Source organism: Chroicocephalus ridibundus, chromosome 6 (assembly GCF_963924245.1).
Source record: "Chroicocephalus ridibundus chromosome 6, bChrRid1.1, whole genome shotgun sequence".
In the NCBI taxonomy this organism is placed as follows: Eukaryota; Metazoa; Chordata; class Aves; order Charadriiformes; family Laridae; genus Chroicocephalus; species Chroicocephalus ridibundus.
This window is the reverse complement of record NC_086289.1, coordinates 52665729-52685721: the sequence shown is the minus strand read 5'-3', so window position 1 is coordinate 52685721 and position 19993 is coordinate 52665729. Positions and strand designations below refer to the sequence as shown.

General features: G+C 45.9%; 1 protein-coding gene across 2 annotated transcripts in view; it reads right to left on the bottom strand.

Annotated features, from left to right (window-relative positions):
• EPHA4 (EPH receptor A4) overlaps positions 1 to 18662 on the bottom strand; it is a 107199-nt gene extending 88537 nt beyond the window's left edge. For both annotated transcript variants that reach the window (XM_063338063.1, XM_063338062.1), the window contains exons 1-3: positions 18538 to 18662; positions 17580 to 17647; positions 12489 to 13152 (exon numbers count right to left, since the gene is read on the bottom strand). In XM_063338063.1, the coding sequence (XP_063194133.1) occupies positions 12489 to 13152; positions 17580 to 17647; positions 18538 to 18628 (823 nt within the window). In that variant the 5' untranslated portion in view covers positions 18629 to 18662. The remainder of the gene's footprint in view (positions 1 to 12488; positions 13153 to 17579; positions 17648 to 18537) is intronic.
• Positions 18663 to 19993: the final 1331 nt, after the last annotated feature.

Here is a 19993-nt window from a genome sequence, read left to right as displayed (position 1 = left end):
TAAAGCGAGCTGGACAGTAAGTACTAACTAGGCAGGAGGCACGCCTTAGTCTCTTAAGCCTGCACAAGGGCTACAAATCCATCAATCAAGGTCTGGACTAGATAAAAAGACACCACCGAGTATTTCTATTAGTTCCTTCTGGAATAAGGCCAAAATACACTAAGTTGACATGAACAGAATAGCACCCACTACTTTCTGAAAAACCTCTTTGAGGGACAAATTGAGAAGTGTTCTCTTAAAGAAAATTTATTTCCCCTTATCGCATGTACTTACTTGTTATCAAAGGTCTGCTTGCAAGACTCATGATGCTGAGCTGAGGGCAATAAACAATTTATTTTGAGAAATCACATCCAGACTGAATGAAGGTATAGGAATTATAAGCTAATACAGAAAGAAGAGGCAGTTCAAATCAGCACCAGGCTATGTTGGCAATATCAAACATCAGTAATGCTTAATAAAATTAATTTTATACCAGGCTTCTGGTTCTTCAGAAGATTTTTACTAAAAACAACATCAAAAAAGTATCTGGAAGAGGACAGGGGTTATTCTTCAAACACAGTTATGAGGTCTGATTTTCTATTTCTTTGGCACAAACTTATCCATGGCCTCAACACCGTGGCTGATTCTGTACAAGGAAGGTATGGATCAGGGTCCAAGCCTCCAGACTATGGAAAAAAACTGCTGGGAAACAGTAACAGCCTTTTTCCAATGCCTGCCAACACTATGGCAGGGGAGAGGAGGAGCTTTCATCCTTTTCATCATAAAATGTGCTAGGTAAGTTGCCAGAGTACCACATTTCCATATTTGCTCCAGATTGTTTTATAATGGGCAAATTCTGCCCTCCACTAGACTTTGACAACCCCTACTAACTCTGTCCAAGTGACACAGGTATATTTGACCTAATTGCATTTTAGTGCCCAAATAAGGTTCTTGCACTCTAAGATGAGACAGGCAACTTTTTTTCTTTGCCCTACCCACAAGTCCCTGTGACACAATACTTCTGACATATTGCAAATTTCTGAAGAGCTATTCCTTCCAAACAAGCATCTTCCTTGTTATTTAGCTGGGCCAAAGGGCAGTTCACCATCATTTATGACAGAAGCACACAGACAACTGAATAGCAATTACTCAGCATTTGTTAAAACGAAGGCCTCACCTTTAATAATTGCACAGTCACATTTCTTTGCACAGGGTCAACCAGAACTCCGGAAGGGAGACTTGCTGATTGACACAAATATGTCTGTGTTTCAAAGGGCAAACTACAAAGTCAAATAAAAGGCAGTGTTTGCACAAGAGTGAACTTAGCCATTTGGCATTCTCAAAGAGCTCGCCAATCCCACGGAAAAATGTCTCTCCTATGCTCTGCTACAAGGCATTTTCAACTCAAACTTTAATACAGGTGTACGGAGAGGTCAAATTACCATGATCCCTGCAGAAGGTTAGCTAAAATGCACAGCCACAAGGAAGAGGCGTTCATAGCGATCTTTAATGAAGCAGAGCAACACGGTGGGCAGAGCTCCTTCTCCCCAGTATCCCCACAGTGAGCTGGCAGCTGCTAAAAACTCCGTGCGAGTTAGAGCTACAGGGGGTCCTCCGATTGCATGGAAGGACAAACCAATGTCCAAGCAAACAGGAAAGTCAGAGAGGACACCTCCTTTCTCACACTTTCGTCCCTGATTACAGTTCATCTTGAACTAAGAGGACCGGCTCCGCACAGCCACTCTTCCAGTGTGGCCTAACGGGAAGGAGATGCAATACTTAATAAGGTCACGTACTGCTCTTGGGACTGCCCCATTCCTGTTAAGACAAGGGCAGACCCCTGCAGTGCTGGATCAGACACATGGTGCATCTCTGACAGCCTCCATCAGAGCCAGTACTGCTCTTTCACAGGGGACAAGGTCTCCTGCCCCAGCTGCCCTCCTTGGCAATGCTGCCGCCATGCTCAGTGCTTCTTTCCCTTCTGCTGCCACTACACACCCTGCTGCAAGTCACTGAGTGGATTTTGTTCTCCTTTCTCTCTCAGATTCAAGTGCTCTATCTATCCTAAAGCCATAAATGGGTGTTTTCACAGTGCTCACAACCCTTTGAGCTCACTTTCAAACTATTGGGTGTGTTGAACTCAAGGTTACCAAGTACGTAAGTTCTGAGTACCAAGTGCATGCCTTCAAAGAGCCACCAAGAATTTTAAGGTGAATCAACTAAATGGATAAAGGATCTGCACATGGGTATATTCAGCCAAAAAGGATGGAAATAGTCTCACGGGTGATTAGCAATGCACCTTAAGTTATACACGCTGACTTCGCCTCTTAGTTGATTCCTTTCAACTTTCCTCCCCACATAGACAGGCCTTTGAACCTCAAAGCATTACAAAACAATGTATACCATCAGCCACATCTACATGCATGCATGTGCACGCAGCACACACTAAATTGTCATGTCCAGCCTAAAGTATTGGATCCACTATTTTAATCTCGCATGGGTTTTTGGAAGTTGACCAAATTTGCGTCAGCGTGGCAGAACTGTGCTTGGGATTAGCACGCGAGAATAGTTTCTAATGTGCCATGGGAATGACTTCTGCAACAAACTGCAAAAAAAAAAAAGTTCTTTTGCATTAAGTGTAACTATTGCTACCCTGAGATTAAATATTACCTGGAAAGTACTCTCATTAACTGCAGAGTCGTTGATTAATGAGCAGGTGGAGTGTGTATAGGGACCTGGTCCTGATTTCAGCTGTCTTATTAGCTCTACCCTGGACACTTCTGATCACCACAAAAATAAATGAGGAAATCCAAGAACTAATTATGAGTGGACAAAATGTGTCAACCTAATAACTGTGTTACAGTACTTCAGAGATTAAGGGGAGGCTGGCAGATGCACAAAATGCAAACATCAAAGCCACTAAAAGGGAAGAGCAACAGAATTCAGCTATCTTCTAGCATCCCTGGTGCGCGGGACCACAGCAAGCCTCTCAAGAAATAGTCTCTATTTCAGAATGGCTCTGGCGCAATTTTGACTACTGCAATGGTTTGTTCATTGTTTTAACATTGATGGACACAAGAGGGACCTTCAATGCTCACCCCAGTCCCAAGGAGAGGTGGCGGGGCTGTCTCTCCCCCCAGGGCACAGACATTGAGCACTGCCCAAAGGCCCCTGAGGGGGCACTCAGAGCACTGGAGTTTGGCAACCAGAAAGCCAAGGGCACGGGACAGCATCCCACCCAGACCTCCCGGAGGGTGCTGCTGCAGGTTTGAAGGCACATGGGCTGGGGCTGCAGATCACGCACTGGGGAAGCCAGAACCATCTTTTTTGGTTTGTCGGCAAACAGAGTTCTATCTAAGCATCTCCTGCTATACTTATCCAGCAGCTGCTGCCCCCAAGCATTTCTGTGAAACGGTAGGGACTACCCACACACCCTCTTTTTAATTTGTGTTTACTTGTCTCTTGAAAAAGCCCAAAGAAATCTTCTACATACACTAGCTAAGTACAACAAAACTGAATACTCCAGCATCTGAAGAGGAGTTCAGACAACTTGTGCCCTGTGATTGATCTCCTTTTTCTCCCTACACTTGCCTTCTAATCCTCTCCATGATTACATGAGCTGCCTGATCTTCCCAAAGCTGTCAATTCCCCCGAATCCATTTTCAAATGGCCATCCTTGAAACAGCCTGGGCACTAGATCAAGCTGTCTCAGCTTGATGCAACCCACGCCGCTATTGATGGCTCCCCTGAAACGCATGGATGCAGCTGGCCAGACCCGAGCAAGGGTTGTCCAGCCCCAGCTCCGGAGGAGTGCAGGGGAGGGGAAGGTATTGATCCAGTCCTTTTAACATGCTAATTTGCCCAGTGGCTGCTTCAGTCATTGCCAGGCTGGACACTTCAAAAGGAAACTGTTTTCAAAGCAGGGATGTCTTTTTCAACTGCAGAAAACACTTAAAACTGAAAACAAATGAATTCAAGCACCAAGTTCACAGAAGCGCTGGTCGGTATTCTTCTGCTCCCCAGACAGAGATGTTTGATGTATGGAAAGACAGACTTGTTAATTAATGCTATTAAAATGTGGCCTGGCAAGAAGCCTCTGGGATTTAAAATGAGAAAATCCACACCCTTTAAGCACACACTTTAATATAGAGATAGCCCGTATTAGTATCAAAAAAATTCAGCCATAACCTCTTCAAGTGTTCCACTGATTTCCCCCACCACCACTTCTCAGAAGAAAAGTAAAATGTAGTTAAAATTAAATTTCTGTAATTCAATTTCTGTAATTCAGCATCAACACTGGAGAACATTTTGGCCTTTCTTAACATTGATAATGGGAAAACAAAGCCAATTGTTCAATCCCTTCAGACTGCTGAGAATGCACGGCGAAGGCCAGACAAAACCCTCAGTGTGACAGAGGCACTATTAAAATATTTCGGAAAGCAGCAGCGTTATTGACTAACGCCTTTGCTACCAACACACAGTCTTCGATCCCTGGCTAAATACAATGTGAGAAATGGATACAATGACAGGATTTAATTAACGGTCTGCGGAAGTACTGAAATACATTATATACACAAGATCTGTAGACAGAACAGAAATCAATCAAAGGGTTTGCATCCCTGTTTGTGGCTCACATCGTGCTTCCAGTAAAACCAGAGACGAGCTGTGAAAACCAGGAGTGCTCTCCAAGCTCATCTGAGATAACGAGTTGTAGCTCTGACCCACAGCATATTACCCTGCTTTCAAAGATTAAAGAGCCAAAAACTTGAATTCCCCTTCAAGTATGTCACTATTTCCAAGGCTAAAGTCAGCGTTGGTCAGCAAGCAAGAAGAGCTGATCCCAGATGAAAGAAGAGCCTCAGCCACCGAGCTCAGCTTGCTCCTCTGGACCCTGGACCATTGCAGCTGCGACCCACCAAGCCAAGCCCTGGCTGCACCTGCAGCACCAGCCATCCCCCTCCACAAGGGAATTCGGGATGCTGCTGACCTCTAACTCCTGGCCACAGGGGAAAAAAAAAGCCCCTCGGAAGCCATGGTAGAGCATAGGCAAACAGTAGGGAGCAGACGGCCTCATCGGAGCAAACTTACTCACTGAAACAAGGCACAAAGAGATAACACCAGAAAATACGAACAAAATGGAACTTGTTTCCTTGCCACTAAATTGCTAGCTTTATGGGACTTCATGCTGAACGGTATGAAAAAAAATCCAATTTGCTTTGAAGCGCATTAGTCTAACATCCTAATTATTGTTTACATTGCCATTTGCCTTCTATTAAGAATTGAATAATTACCCAGCGCTCCATAGTTTAAAAATACAAGCAAACAGGATTATCTGGGTAATTAAGACACTGTACTGCAGCTCTGTACTGTGGCTGTACAAAGTATTCACATATATGAGCAGAAGCAATAGTTATCGATTGCCTTAGTTCAAATGATGTTTTAAGGACTTCCAGCACGCGAGACGGGTAACCCATTAGAGAAAGGTGACCAATGCCTTTTGACGAGCGTGGAGGGAAGAGAAGCTGTCTTGCAGCTGGAACACTAAACTGAGTCTTCCCTCTGGTCCCATCTCAGCCACAGACATCCTTTCTGCCTCTGGGAAAGCGACCTAGTCTTCCTCCCTCTGTCCTCTGCAGTACCAGAGCATCCCTCCTCCTCCTCCTTTGCCCAGCCTGCTGAAACCCCCGCCTCTCTGCAGCCTGTGTCCTGCAGCACCAGGCCCCCAGCAAATATGAGTCTCGTTTCCGAGCACACCTCTTTTAGTGTGTATGTATAGATGAACTTAATCTTCACAGATTTCTTTAGTGAGATTTAAGCCCATCCATCTAAAAAAAACAAAACAAAACAACCCCAACCCACCAGCAAACTGAATTTTCTCTAGGCATCCATGAGGAAATGAGCCAAAGCAAATACCAACCATACAGTTTAGCTTTTTTTTTTTTTTTTAAACCTTAATAGCCCATCCATATTGTAGTTTAAACAGCATGACCTCCCCTTCTGGATGACTATTAGGACAAAAGCAAACTTTTTGCACGTTCCTTTGTTGTTTTAAAGAGCCTTTCCTCCATTTAATTATGCCACCAGGTTTCACACTGAGCAGTTTACTACCCCTGTGAAATTACCTTCAAGTTAAACACTAATTGGACATCCAAGAAAAACGAAAACCCCCCACAACCTTGTTTTTCCTTCTGGTTTCTTATAGGATGTCGCCCCAACATCATCAGGGTCCCAATTTCATACCACTGATTTATAAAGACACAAAATGAAAACCAGTACTTTAAAGAAATACAGTGCATTCATGGAGCATGTGTTCTAACTTATTTCAATAAACCTTTCAACAAATCCGTTCTGAACAAGCCTGTGTTTCGGGAGCATTTAATGAGCCTCAGCTTTATTTCAAGCCAAAGGCAATTTTAAATAAAGTTGAAATAAAAAAAAGTTAAAAAGAAAAGAAAGCCACTAAAACCCAAAATAAAACCAAGTAAGAGTTCTTGTGTAATCATGAGGCTTAAGAAAGCAGAACTTTTCTCACAGATTATTTTCTTTCAATAAATAAAGACAGCAGTTCATTTGCGCATGTTTACCCAAGTGCTACCAGCCCCTTTTCCCCTTAGCGTCAAACCACAACCGTAGGCCAAGCCCATCTCTGCCACCAGGCCAGCGAAGCAAAGGGCACTACACCAGGGTCAACTCAACACATAGAAAGTGTCATAAAATGTAGTGCTTTTTCCATACACATGTGTGCACGCACGCTTCTAGCCTGGAAACCCACCTCCCAAGATGGTCATTGCCCCAGCTGAGGTTGTAGCTACAGAAGGGCCTCACAGTCACTGGTGGACATCTAGAGAAGATGACACCCAAAGGCCTGCAGCTCCACCAGACATAAGAAATGGTGCTCCGTGCACCTCCAGCCATCATTTTACAAATGAGGCCAGGGTTTTGGAGCATAGCACTGTCCCACACACCCGTTTGCTTGGGCTGCAGAGATTGGGGAAAGAGTCCTAGTCAAGAGGAGACCTTGGGATACAAGGAGCACACTGTGCAAATATTACACTATCTCTTAAACAAAGAGATCAAAAAAAATCAAAACAGAATCCATTTGCATAAAATCCAAATCTTTGAGCTCTGCATAAACAGAAGGAGATTCTGGCTGGTGTTTCCAAAGGAAGCTCTTATCTCCTTTGTGAAATGGGGAAATGGGTGTGCTACTTTGCATGAGGGTGTATACAAAAGATGTAAATGAGGAATTTGCTGCATGCAAAAAGCAAAGCGGCCAACAGCTGCCAATCCCCATTCACAGGGAGAGCTTCCTTAGTCTCCAGCAGGAGGAAAGAGAAGGGAACCAACATGTTTGCTTCCCAGGGAGGTGAAGCAGGCTCTGAATATTCATAAAATGGCCATTTAGTCATGGGAGTGTTAATTGTCTCTGATTCACAAAACTGTGTGACCTCACCTGCTCCCCACAACATATCAAAAGGATGTGGCATAAATGGAACGAAACCAGATAAGATATTTATCTCACAATTTTGGGGGGCTTTTTGATGCAGTCTCAAAAGACTGAAGCGTACTGCTGAGCATTTCTTTAATCACTTCTCACAAGCACAATAAAGACCAAGCTCAGCGGAGCATATTATTAGACAGATAATAACCCCTACCCAGCCGACATCTAACTACTGAAGTCATCACACACAAGATGAGTTGTCTGAAAAGTTTTGGTTTGCCTTTTTTTTTTTAAAAAAAAAAAAAAAAAACAAAAGCAAAAACAAAAACAAACCCAACACACATAAAACAGAAGATGGTCTCTATGCTCCACAAAAGTCTACCCAGACCTGCCATGAAATTAATACCACTGCAACAACTCATCTGGATTTGATTCCGAGGGCCGTGCTTTTTACCAGTAACATGCAGAATAAGGACTAGATATTGCTCCCCTGTGCGCCAGCTGTCAGGAATTCAGAATGAAGCAATCCCAGCCTTTCTGCAAGGGACACATGAAGGGACAATTGCTTGACAACTGTAGCTTGACTTCTGAGGGGCCCAGGGAGCCGGAAAGCGGTAAAGAGCCTGCAACGACGTTTAAATGGAGATCTTTGAAATGCACCAGGTGGTAAAAAAAAAAAATAAAATAAAAAAAAAAATCACAGAGGGAGCAACCCTTGGAAGATCTATTGAGCTACATGAGAACATAACATAACCAAATCACTCCTTCAGCAGAGAACAGAACCAACTAAATTTGGTTCAGACAGACTGTGTTTCAGTATCGCTCCCATGCCCCTCCTGGTAGCTTCCGTGTTCTCAGCTCCTTTTAAAACGTAACATGTTGAGTCTGTGCATTTTTTTTTTCCCTGCCAAAAATAATCAACCTGAAAAAAATCCTTCTGAAATTTCAAATCTGCAGACTTAGTCACCCTTCTGATTACCCTTTTGTGCAACCAGACTGTTCATCAAGGCTATTCTGACAAAAAAAAAAGTTGTCTATGACTAAAATGGAAGAGTACACAGAAATTACTTTACTTCCCTACCCCTACAAAGCCCACCATCCAAAAATCTTATCTCAGAAAAAAAAAAAAATGTAATTAGACTGTAACCTTCTGATGTAAACTGAACTAACTGCTGCTCTCAATGATCACAGCCACTCTTCAAAGCCTCCAAGATAAAAAGAATCTTATCATTCAAATTATTACTTCTTAGGGATGCTCTTATCAAAGTTCGAAGGAAAATTCTAAAAACAGCAGTGATGTGAAACCAGGACTGAGCCATATTTTAAATGACACTGGATTTTCTGCCAATTGGCCAATTCACAACTCAAAAAAGCAAGTGTAGATGAAGACAAAGCTGTTGGCTCTCATAACCTTTACAATATCACAGTAAAAATCTCAACTGTCTCACATATTTATACTAAATGGCAGGTCTAAAATTGAGATTTGTAATTTCACAGCATCAAAATCATCACAGATGGCTACAGTCTATTGCTTCTTTAATCTGTCTTTTTTTCCTTCCTGCTTGTTTTCCCCCCTCCTCCTCTGATTTAAAAAGATATGCATTTTATCATAAGGAAATCATAACTAAACCGAAACCACATTATATTAATATGTAACAAAACAATTTACATAACAATGATGCATACAAGCAAAGTTTAAAATTACTTTATGTCTCAACTTTGCCCTAAAGCACTAATTACCTTAGCCTTGAGATGTGCCACTAGTTGGGCTAGTCATGTTCCATCAACAATATTCCACATTTATGCTCTCCTAAATGGATAGCCATTAACACAGGAGGTTTAGGGAAAAATAAATAGTAGTAAGAAAAAAAAAAAGCAACTTGGGGGTTTTTTTAGCATCAAGTTCACAGCTACAAATTCAGCTGTAAGCAAAGAATTGGTGCTCACCTAATATTTCTACTGATCAGGACCAATTTTGTGGAACCACTCCTGTGACACACCTGTAAAGGTTCCCAAATAAATATGGATTAAATATTTGGCTCCTTTCCCTTTCTGCCTTGAGTTTTTGCATTTATACATACATATATAGACACACACACACAGATTATCATCAATAAAGTCAGCGGAGAAAAAAAAAAAGCAGTCAGCAGAGGGACAGTTTTTTGTCATCATATTTGAACACTTCCATATCACCAACACAATTTTTAAAAATCCTGTTCAAGGTCAGAGAGTCATTAACTCCCACTACAGGAACCACTTCAGATGTGAAGTGGCTCCCCATTACGCTTCCCACACACACATCAGAAATTAGGCTGCTCAAGGAAAATGTATTATTTAAAAACCAGAAGGCTGAGTGAACTTGAAGCAGCTTTTAGAGTAACCCCAGCACCAGCTGGTCCGTCCCAGCACCGTGCGGCAGGGGCAGGTCCCAGGAGAGGACAGAGAGCTCCGACGTCTCCTGTGGATCTCCCAACAAGTGCAAAGCCCCGATCCACTGGCCTAAACTATTTCTGCCCACCGAGCTTTTGTCAAACATTCAAGATCTTAATCAATCGTAACTCTGACCCTAGGATCACAGGGGAAGATGGATGAGGAAACGGACAACCTCTGACCTTTCCTTGTATTTGTCCTGCCACAGTCAACCTATTGAAAAACAATTGGGGTGGAACCTGCTCACCAGCTCCAGTCCCTGCCCGGCACCCTTTCACAGCCTTTCCCAAACTCAAAGTCTCTCCCCCCCACTCCCAATCCTCCGTACCAAAACCACAGGAATCCTCCTCACTTCATCCTCCTCCTCCCCTCCAAAAACCTGCCGGAGCAGAACATTTGCTGAACGATGAAGTTGAGTGGGGTAAGAAAAGGGGAAGCCTCATTCAGCAGTGTCAAAGGCCAAACTGCTTTAACGGCCTCGCTGGAAACCAGAGAGCAAGCTGCATAGTTCTGGTAAACTTCATGAATTCATGAAGAGGAGCTTCCCAGTAAACTGTTCTGGCTGAAGAATGGCAAACATGAGAAGAGGAAACCACAAATAACCGCTGACGAAATGGGTTTAGCACTTTCAAATTGCATGCTGGCTCAAATCCTCTCAAAACGACTAGTACAGGCCAACTTCACTCTGGAGAGCCCAAGAGACAGAACATTTCTATCTCCTTTGTAAACACGGCATCATCTGATCTTCCTTTTCCTTGTGAAATGGAGAATTGGGTTTCCTGAGCCCAACCTTCCCCGGATGCAGCTGAGAGCCAGTAGGTAAACTGACATTCATCCTCAAGGTCTAGTCCAACACCACAAAAATAAATTAAAAAAGCATCCTGCTACCACCACTGCCCACCAGCAAAACCTCTAGAGATCTCCCTTGAACAACACAGGATTTGTTAGACAATTAGCTCATCACATCTGGGCCACTGACACCAAAAAATGGTAAATCTGTGTCAATCTGAGTGACCCAGTATTGACCCAAAAGGCCTTTAGGAGAAGGCGGAATAATCTCCATGCAATAAACCAAGATGCTTTCCCCCCCCACCCCCATTCACTTCCTCCTCTCACAACCCAGGCTGTAAAGGTGTCAAGAAGCTTTCTCCAGAAGTTATCAAGCTATTAGAAAGTAACAGCACCTCCCCAGGCACCAACACCTCTCCCCAGCAGCACCCAGTCAGAACCACAGCCACAGGTTCACATGTGTAACGATACACAGGTTTTCCAGTTTCCATCTCACAAAGTTCCAAAAAAACAGAGTAATTCACCTCAGACACAATGCCCTGTCATCATGCTGCTCATCTTTCAGCCCATGGTAATTTTGTTACTGATACAGCACACTTAGGATTTTTCCACTAGAAATGAAGGCGGAAGTTTATACTTGGCGCTTCTTTCCTGCCAAAGCTTAATTTCAATGCATAATAATGAACTTCATATTGACTGTACATTACAATTTAAAAGAAATCAAGTAGGACATTCAAAAGACATTGTTCTCTTAGGAGTCTAGCACAAAAGCAGTCAGTTACTTGCTCTGCTATCTTGTTGTCAGTCTCAAGATGAAGAAAATGACCTAGTGAAAAACGCACCAAGATGTGAAGCAAAGTCATCTGGCCCTCAAGAGCCTTTTCCAAAAACATGGGTCCAAATCCACTAAGGAGTGGAGCACCTTATATTCAGCACCCAGCAAAATCAAACTCACTGACCTGTGCAAGAATCCATTTAAGTTTGATCTTAGTTTATGCTTACATGAGCAAAAGTTTAGAAGCTGAGGCTAAAGATATTTTATTTATGCTCCCTTTTCTTCTTCCCTAACCTCTTACATCTTCTTTTTCCAGAAAGAGGAGCTGAAGAGAAGATAGGTTTTGAAGGGTTTGGTTTTTTTCTTTTTAGGATAATCTGTCTTTTATACAAACTTTAATCCCTAATTCTGCAGCACACAGGATGGTGTGTGTGGGAGGGTGGGGTGGAGACTTTGAGCATTTCTAAGAGTATCCTAGCACCTCTATTATTAAGCTGACAATAGCGACCCTCTGAGAAATGAAAATATTTAACAAAGGCAGCAGTGTCAAATATCAAAGGGTTATTTAGTGCTAGAAATTTGCAACAAGTAAAACACCAAAGACTTCCCCTTCCCAAAGTGGGAAAGTAATCCAGCTAAAACTCCTGTTCCCCCCTCCCCGACCGGTTCTTACCCCACTGCATTATTCAAAGGAGACTTTGCCAGAATTTCCTGTGCTTAACAAAGTTCACTTCAGACAAAACTTTAATGATTTGTCTCTTTAAACGATGGTAGCTTGACTGCGCTGTTTTGCAGTCATTCACATTTCAGTGACTATCGTGAGCCAATTCAAATTTAGGCGCCTGCTAGAAAATGTGTTTCGCCTTCTGCCTATTCCAGCATCATCATGTATTTTGCATTATATAATTCTTAGCCTTGCCACCTGGAGCTATTGGACTTCTTCATTAAACCCCTCTGTCCCACCGCATCCCACAGGGGCTGCTAATTACTGGCTTTACTCCATTTACTCTCATCTCCGATTCAATTACGCATTCAACTAAGCCCTAATGAAGAGTACAATATGTCTCATCCTACCTTGGCATTCACCATTACGTTCTTCATAGCCAGCATTGCACAGACAGTTGCCAATGGGCACCAGCCATTCACCATCTGCCCCACAGTACATTTTTGGCACATCCTTCTCTTCCGAGTTGTTGACGCAGGAGCCACGAACCTCCACCAGAGAGGACGTATCAGCCCCAGTAATGGTGTCTGGAAACTGTGCCAGGTTTCGAACTGTCAAAGGGCACTTCTTATAGAAGACACGAACAGACACCAAAGCAATGCAGGCACCGACATCCTGAAAAGCCAAGTAAAACCCTTTCTTGCTCAGTGGTCCCACATCCCGTATCTCTGTATTCAGCTTCATGATCCTGTCACCAATGTCCACCTGGGTGAAGCTCTCATCAGCAGCAATGGTGTCAATCTTGGCAAACTGGCTCTCTCGAATAAAACGCTCCTTATCATTGTTTGATTCGTAGTAATAAAGGTTGAAAGTCTCTTTGCAAGTTCCCATGACACCTGGCAGGCTGTTGCAGTCTCTTAGCGTGAACTTGATTTCAATATATACCCTTTGAGCCCCCTCACGGGGAATCCAATCAGTTCGTAACCAATTATTCTGACTGGGCTCCATCACATTGCAGACTTGATAGGTGCGGATCGGAGTGTTCTTCTCATCCATAATGCTTACTTCCTCCCACTGCAAAGAGGGAAAGGGGAAGAAAAATACATCAGCATTAAAAAGAACAACACAGCTTCACAACAAACATAATCCGCGCTTCCACAACTAACGCAGAGATTGCGGTTTTTTCCATTACAGGAAAACAAAAAAAAAAACCCAAACCAGCAGACCAAGCCATAGCCAGGACCTCAAATACTTGGACCTTAAAAGAAGAATTTGTTCAGGAGAAACAAGCTCCAAATCAAGTAACATCTCGAGGAATATGCGTGTGTTTTAAAGGCCCTCTGAACCAATCCAAGAATGCTCTCTCAACTTACTATGTTTATTTGCCCACAGGATCCTGCCTAGATCAGGGCTACACGCAGCACCTCGCAGACCCATAGTACAGCACAGACACTATGGTGTTTTCCCTGTGGCAGAGAAGGCAGGTAACGCATGGACCCCATCTACACAGGAGTATCAAGCAGTGAGATCGCATGACTCAGTAACATCCACATTTCTGACATCACTACCACATATTTTAAACTCTTAAACCACCCCTCATTATTCCTCTAAGCTGCCAACTACTTTCCTGGGCTAGCAATATCCCAGACACACTCAGCAAATAGCCTTTACTTTGGAGCTGGGCAGAAATATCTGTCTACAGAGAACGGGGTCCTTGACTTGGGTGGCACTTCGAGGTGGAAGGACAGGTAAGGAGACAACATCATCAGTCTACCAGCAACACTGACATAACTTTGTTATCCAAACTTTCTTATTAGTGGGAAGGCGGAAAAATAAGGACTATCGCACATGTTGTCCCAGAGGAAACATCAGGAAATAGCTAAATTCATGTTCTCAAAAACCCAAAAAGGTTAGCAGAGTGGGTAAATGCTGAAAGATGAGGGTACCAGCATGCTTCAAAACTCTCACACCCCTCAAATAAAGTTCAGGCCTCTTCAGACGCACCAAACTAACAGGCTACATAATTATGAAACAATACATGCAGACCAAGGAAGGTATGGAAAGAAGAGATCTGGCCCTAATTCAGCAGTTCAGCATCATGAACTATAAAAGTAAAGCATGTATAACCAACAGTTTGGAAAAAAAAAAAAAAAAAAAAAAAAACACAACTGTATTATCATAGATAGAAGAAAGTTTATCACAGTGCTGTCCTGGCAGGGAGAGGGAGGGAAGAAAGGGCATCGGGGAGACAGATCTTTACAGCAAAAAAAAAAAAAAAACCCACACCAAACACAAACCCATAGCACTTCAGTATCAGAAAAATCCTTCTTTAAAAAATAATATATTAGATAATGCTATACTGTCTGGGTTTGCAGGCAATACAATGAAGCATATGAAATTATCCTTGGAAAACAGTAGTAACTTTAAAAGAGACTTCCCAGAAGTGCTTTTCAGAACTACCAAAGCCGCGGCTTTGATAAACAGAAGCCTTCTTAACGTTAAGGGGCTTCTTGTATAATATCCTGCATTCTTCTCACAAGGATTGCTCTTATGCAAGTGATTTTTACTTAAAAAGATTCCAGCTTAGCTGAATCCGTTTATAGAATGACAGTAGTTAGCACCATGAGTCACTAGGAGCAGAAAGAATAATATTTTATTTGCTGCCTGGAGATAACTGCAAATTAAAATGAAGGAGGGGGGAAAAAATCAATACTCAGCATGTCACTCCTTTTCACAGAAAAGGAAAAAATAAATCTTAAAAAGTCATCTATCAATGTAAAGTGTAACATGGTGTTAGTAAGAAGACAGAGTTGTTTAATTTACAGCTGCCACACCGCTAGTTTACTGTTACAATATTGTCTTTATGATCCATCACTTTCTATTCTGCTTATCTTCAGGCTGTCTACGCTACCTATATTGTGTGTGGTACAAGAGAAAGGAAGAAGCAGAGGGAAATAATACTTGTTGACGGGATTTCCTTTAGTACATTCATACAATGGAGGATGCTGCTAGAGGATTCAATAAAGAGACCGCTGAGGTCAACGGACAGACTGCAACTAAATTCAGCAAGTTTCAGATCAGGTCCTCAACACAACCCTGTCTCCTGACAAACAAGCAAATATATAGAGCTGGGTTTCTTATTTCATAAACACACATACACAAAACAAACCTAAGCACATCTTACTGCCGGACCTGAAAATAACTACAGCCCAAAATTTCCAGCCACTGTAAGTGATTTGTAACTCTAAGCATGTGGTCAAAGCTGTAACTTCTTGTTTTCAAGCTGAAATTAACTTTTATAATTCAACTCTTCCCACGGTTTAATGACGCAGAGTAAAACATTCTGGGTGCAAAACCTGCTTTTCAACTGTAAAATGCAAGAGTAAATCATTAATTACATTTATAATGCAATTCATTAATTCCTCCAGGGCTACTATATATTTGATTACTGCTAGTCACTGCTAAATGACTATGTTTATCTCCAGCCCTTCTTATCCACACAACCCTCACACCTCAGGAACTGCGTGGTATACATCTAGAAAAATACCCTTTTTAACAGACAATAAGGTACACAACGGTTAAAGAAAAACTAGCACTGAAGGACAGAATCTTCCCAGGAAGATAAAGGAGGAGTTCATTTCTGCTGCTTGAAATAAATCTGCAGCATATGAAGTTAAAATAAATGCTTTCCAAGCACTGTATCTCAGAGACAGACCATGTACTCTTAAATTTTTCACTACTGGCTTAAAAATAGAACACATGTATGTAGGTTTAGTGAAACGAGTCACGTCCACAATAAGAGCAGGCATTTTCCTTCTTGAGCTTGCATGGCGCTTTCAGAGAAAACATGGGGGAAAAGGGGGAATCCAACAGCCGTTAATAATACACAGCTGTCCTCTGATCACCAATTCTACTACCGACTTATTAAAACTTGTATTTTAGGTCCTATTTTAATATACAGTGTAGATATCCCTTGGAAAGCCATATGAAAGACCTTGTCTCATTAACTGACCTTTCCAGGGTGCAGGATTAAGAAGGAAGCCCGACTCTCAGCGAGATAGAGCTGTACCTTTCCACACTGTCAAAAGATGAGGGCAATTGCCTGCAATCAGCAGCGAACGTGCACTGCCGGCGCTGCCAGAGGCCTGCCAATCACTTCTCCGCTCTTTGAAAAAACCGAGTTTCGGGGACAGCACAGTGTGCTCAGGCAGAGCACAAGCCAGGACTGTAGTCAAGTTCACCCAGAACAACAATGGGGGAGCAAAACAATCCCCCACTCTCCCGTGTTATGGTTATTCAGAGCTTATGCATAATGCATCACCAGCCAACGCAACCTCGGATTCCTTCCACTCACTGCTGTTTCCTTAGCTCTGCTTCTTCTAATTACAAGTGGGAACGCACACAAAAAAGTAAATTTGTAGGCTTCCCGAAGAATCCAGTGCTTTGTTGTGCACAGGTCCTGATCTTTCAGCACTTTTATTTTTCAATCAGTTTGACTTCGTTACTTCTGCTTAAGCATACTAAGCTGCTTTACTCATTTAATATTAAAAGGATTTGAGGTGGGATGATTTTTATATTAATGTTTAGTCTGCATTGCTGGCATTCTTCATAAATTGTTCACTTTAAGAAACAAAAAGCCTTTCTAATTGCTTATTACAAAAAAATCCTAAGAGATCCCATGAAGTACAGTCTCCACCAGATCCCACCAACTGCAGAGTCCAGCGTTCTCAGGCGTTTCCCACAGAGGCCCCGGGCACCCTGCAGGATGGGGCACCGATGAAGGAACAGCAAGGTGCCCATCCGCTAATATAAAGCTAAATTAGTAGAGGTATCCTGCCTGCAACTTACTAAGCAAAGCGGCTCTAAGCCCCAGCAATGCATGTGCGAATCTCTTAATGTCATCACATCACCACGGGGCAATGAATTCACGCGATCTTCTCCTACAATCGTCTCTTTGAAAAGTACACAAAAACAAACTCCAAGGAATCGCTGTTGAGCGCTGCGTGCTTCAGTTTATTTGTTCAGACATCAAAACATACGATGTTTACAGCCTGCAATAGGACAACTGTCCCGTCACGCCAAAAGGTCTATCTTGTATATTGATCCCTACTCCTTCATCCAGAAATAGAACAGCAATTGCCCTGAACATCTCCCAGTCGAGACGGCCCACAGATATAATAATTACAGTCAAGAATGCCAGTTCAGTCGCCAGATCACGTTTCTTGTTGGTATTTCAGTTTTAAATAGGCATCTAAGCCCATGCCTCAACCAATCTCCTAATTCTGAAACCTCTTTTCTGCCCTTTTGGTTTCCACTTCTTCCATGACAGAACTATCCGAAGGGAGTATAGAGTTTCTCCAACAAAGAGTAATTCACTTGGTAAGCCAGGGAAGAAATCTGACCTCCCCACCACAATCAACAATAATCGGGCCATTAGGACTCTCTGAAAGTTACTAATCACCCCCTTTACGCTTTTGATCAGACAGCGGTTTAAAACTTACCCCTCCTTCCAGCGGACTTGCTATCCACCCCAGCTCTCCCTGAACTGATCTGGAATCCAGCAAGGTAACTGCAAAAGGTACAAATAAAATAGATTAAATTCCAGCTGCCAAAAGGCAATATTAAAATAAACCGTTTACCTGAGCGTTTCCATATGTGTGGAGCATGATCGCATCCACCTTCAACTTGAAACGTTATTTCCGACCGCGCCAATGCCTTAAATAATTGGAAAGTCTCTCTCGTAGCGCTGAGGGGCCGCACGCCCGTCCCCCCGCGGGTCAGAGCCGCTCGCAGGGCGCGGAGCGAACCGCGGATCCCCCCGGCGCCCCCGGCAGAGGGAGAGCGCTCCCAGGGGAGAGGCGCCGGCCGGCAACGGGGCGCTCCCGCGGGCTACACCGCCTTTTCCGCCGCCTGGGAGTTACCGATCCGTGCAACATCGTTACTTAGGGAGACCGCGGGAGTCGCCCAGTCCCGGCCGGGAGCGGGGCCGCGCACCGAGAGACACGGCGGGGGCTCCCCGACGGGGCCGGCGGCGGGCTTCCCCCGCGGAACCGCCACGGAACTGTCCCGGGGACGGGCTGCGGCGCCGCCGGGAGCTCTCGGGAGAACCGGTTTCGTGAGCCGCTCTCCTGGCTGGGGGCCGCCCCGGCGCCGCTGGCGGGAGCGCTGCACCCCCGTGGGACGGGACGGGACGGAGCGACCCAGGGGACCGGCGGCGGTGCGGAGGGACGGCGGGGGCCGCTCCGCCCCGCGACACCTGCGCCGCCGCCACGGGCGGCCCCGCGGGGCACTGCTTTGACGGGTCAGCGGCCGCCGCACGGCCGGTCCCGGCGGCGAGGGGAGAGGCGGTGAGAGGGGGCCGTCGCCCGCCGTCCGCCCCGGGGGGCGCCGAACTTTCGCGTCCCCCCCCACCCGCGGTGTCCCGCCGGGGGAACGCGGAGCCCGGCCGCAGCGCCTCACCTTCGTTGGCAGGATAGACCCGGGAGCCGGTGACGGCCCCGCAGACGCCGACGAGGAGCGGGAGGAGGGCGCAGAACGGGACCCCGGCCATGCCGCCGCCGCTCCGGCCGCTCTATCCCAGTGGAATAACTGCCTACATGCGGCGCGCGGCGGGCGATAGACATTGCCAAGGGGGCGGGGCGCCGCCTGCCCGTCACGCCGCGCCCGCCAATCGCCGCCCGCTCCGCGCCGCCCGCACCGCCCCGGCCCGCCCCCGCCGCTCGGCGGCGCGGAGCGCGGGGCGCGGGGCCGGGCGCGGCGCCCCGCGGGGGGCTGTGGAGTGCGCTGCCGGCCCCCCCGCGAGCGGGAGGAGGGCGCTCCGCGGGGGTCCTTAACATTGACAGTGTCCGAGCACAAAAAAGTGACAGAAAAAGGGGAAAAAAAAAAAAAGAATAAGTTGGGAGCTGCCCTCAGGCTCTCCCCCGGTGCGCGGAGCGGCGGGGGGAGCCGCAGGCCCGCCGCGCAGAACGGCCCGAGCCGAGCCGAGCCCGGGGCGGCCCCGCAGCCTCCCGCCCCGCCCCGCCGCGCGCCACTGTTGAGCAACAGCGCCACCTAGCGGGGGCGGCGCGGCCCTCCCTGCCCCGTGCCCCGGGCGGGGGCGTGGGGGGGCGCGGCGGCGGTCACCGCCGGGAAACGGGGACCCCAGCAGCGCCGGGGGAGAAGCGGGCAGCTCCCGGCGGAGCTTCCCCGGACACAGCAGCGGAGGACGAGCGCCCCGTTTACCTCGAACATTAATGCCTTTATGCACAGGGCAGCAGCCGGGGACGGGGGTAGTTTAGGGAAAAGCCGGGGGTCGGAGCGAGTCCCTCTGAACGCTGGAACGGGCGCTGCCGAGACCCGTAAGGGCGCACACGCTCCTGCGTGCGCCCCCGGTATGGAATATATACGTACAGAGACCCCCCAGGATCCAAAGCAGCCGTGTACCGAACACCACCTGTACTGGCTGATGCCATTGAGGCGTATTAATTTTAACAAAAAGTACGTAACTACATCTCTGCTTCGCTTTGACCACTTTGACCGTGAGAACATGTATATGTTTTAACTCCCTAAACGCGTATTTACAATAAACGCATAGTTTTTAAAAGTCGGCTCAGTCCTCGGAGTCAGCGTGTACCACTGTGTTCCCTAAACGGCCCGTGTTCACAAAGCCGCCCCCCGGCCTGTCAGCAGCAGCAGCAGCAGCAGGCAGAGCACCGGGGGGGACCGAGCCCGGCAGGACGGGCGGCCCCCGCTCCCCCAGCCCCTCTCCCCGCCTGGCCGCGGCTGTCGGGCTCCGGTTCGGCACTGCCCTTATCGGTAACGCCGCTGGCGGCGGCCCGCGCTGCTTTGGCTTCGGAAAGCTTCGCAGACGCCCGTTCCTGAAGCGCCTCCTGCTCCCGGGCGCTGAAACCACCCGGAGTTTTCACCTGTGGTGCTT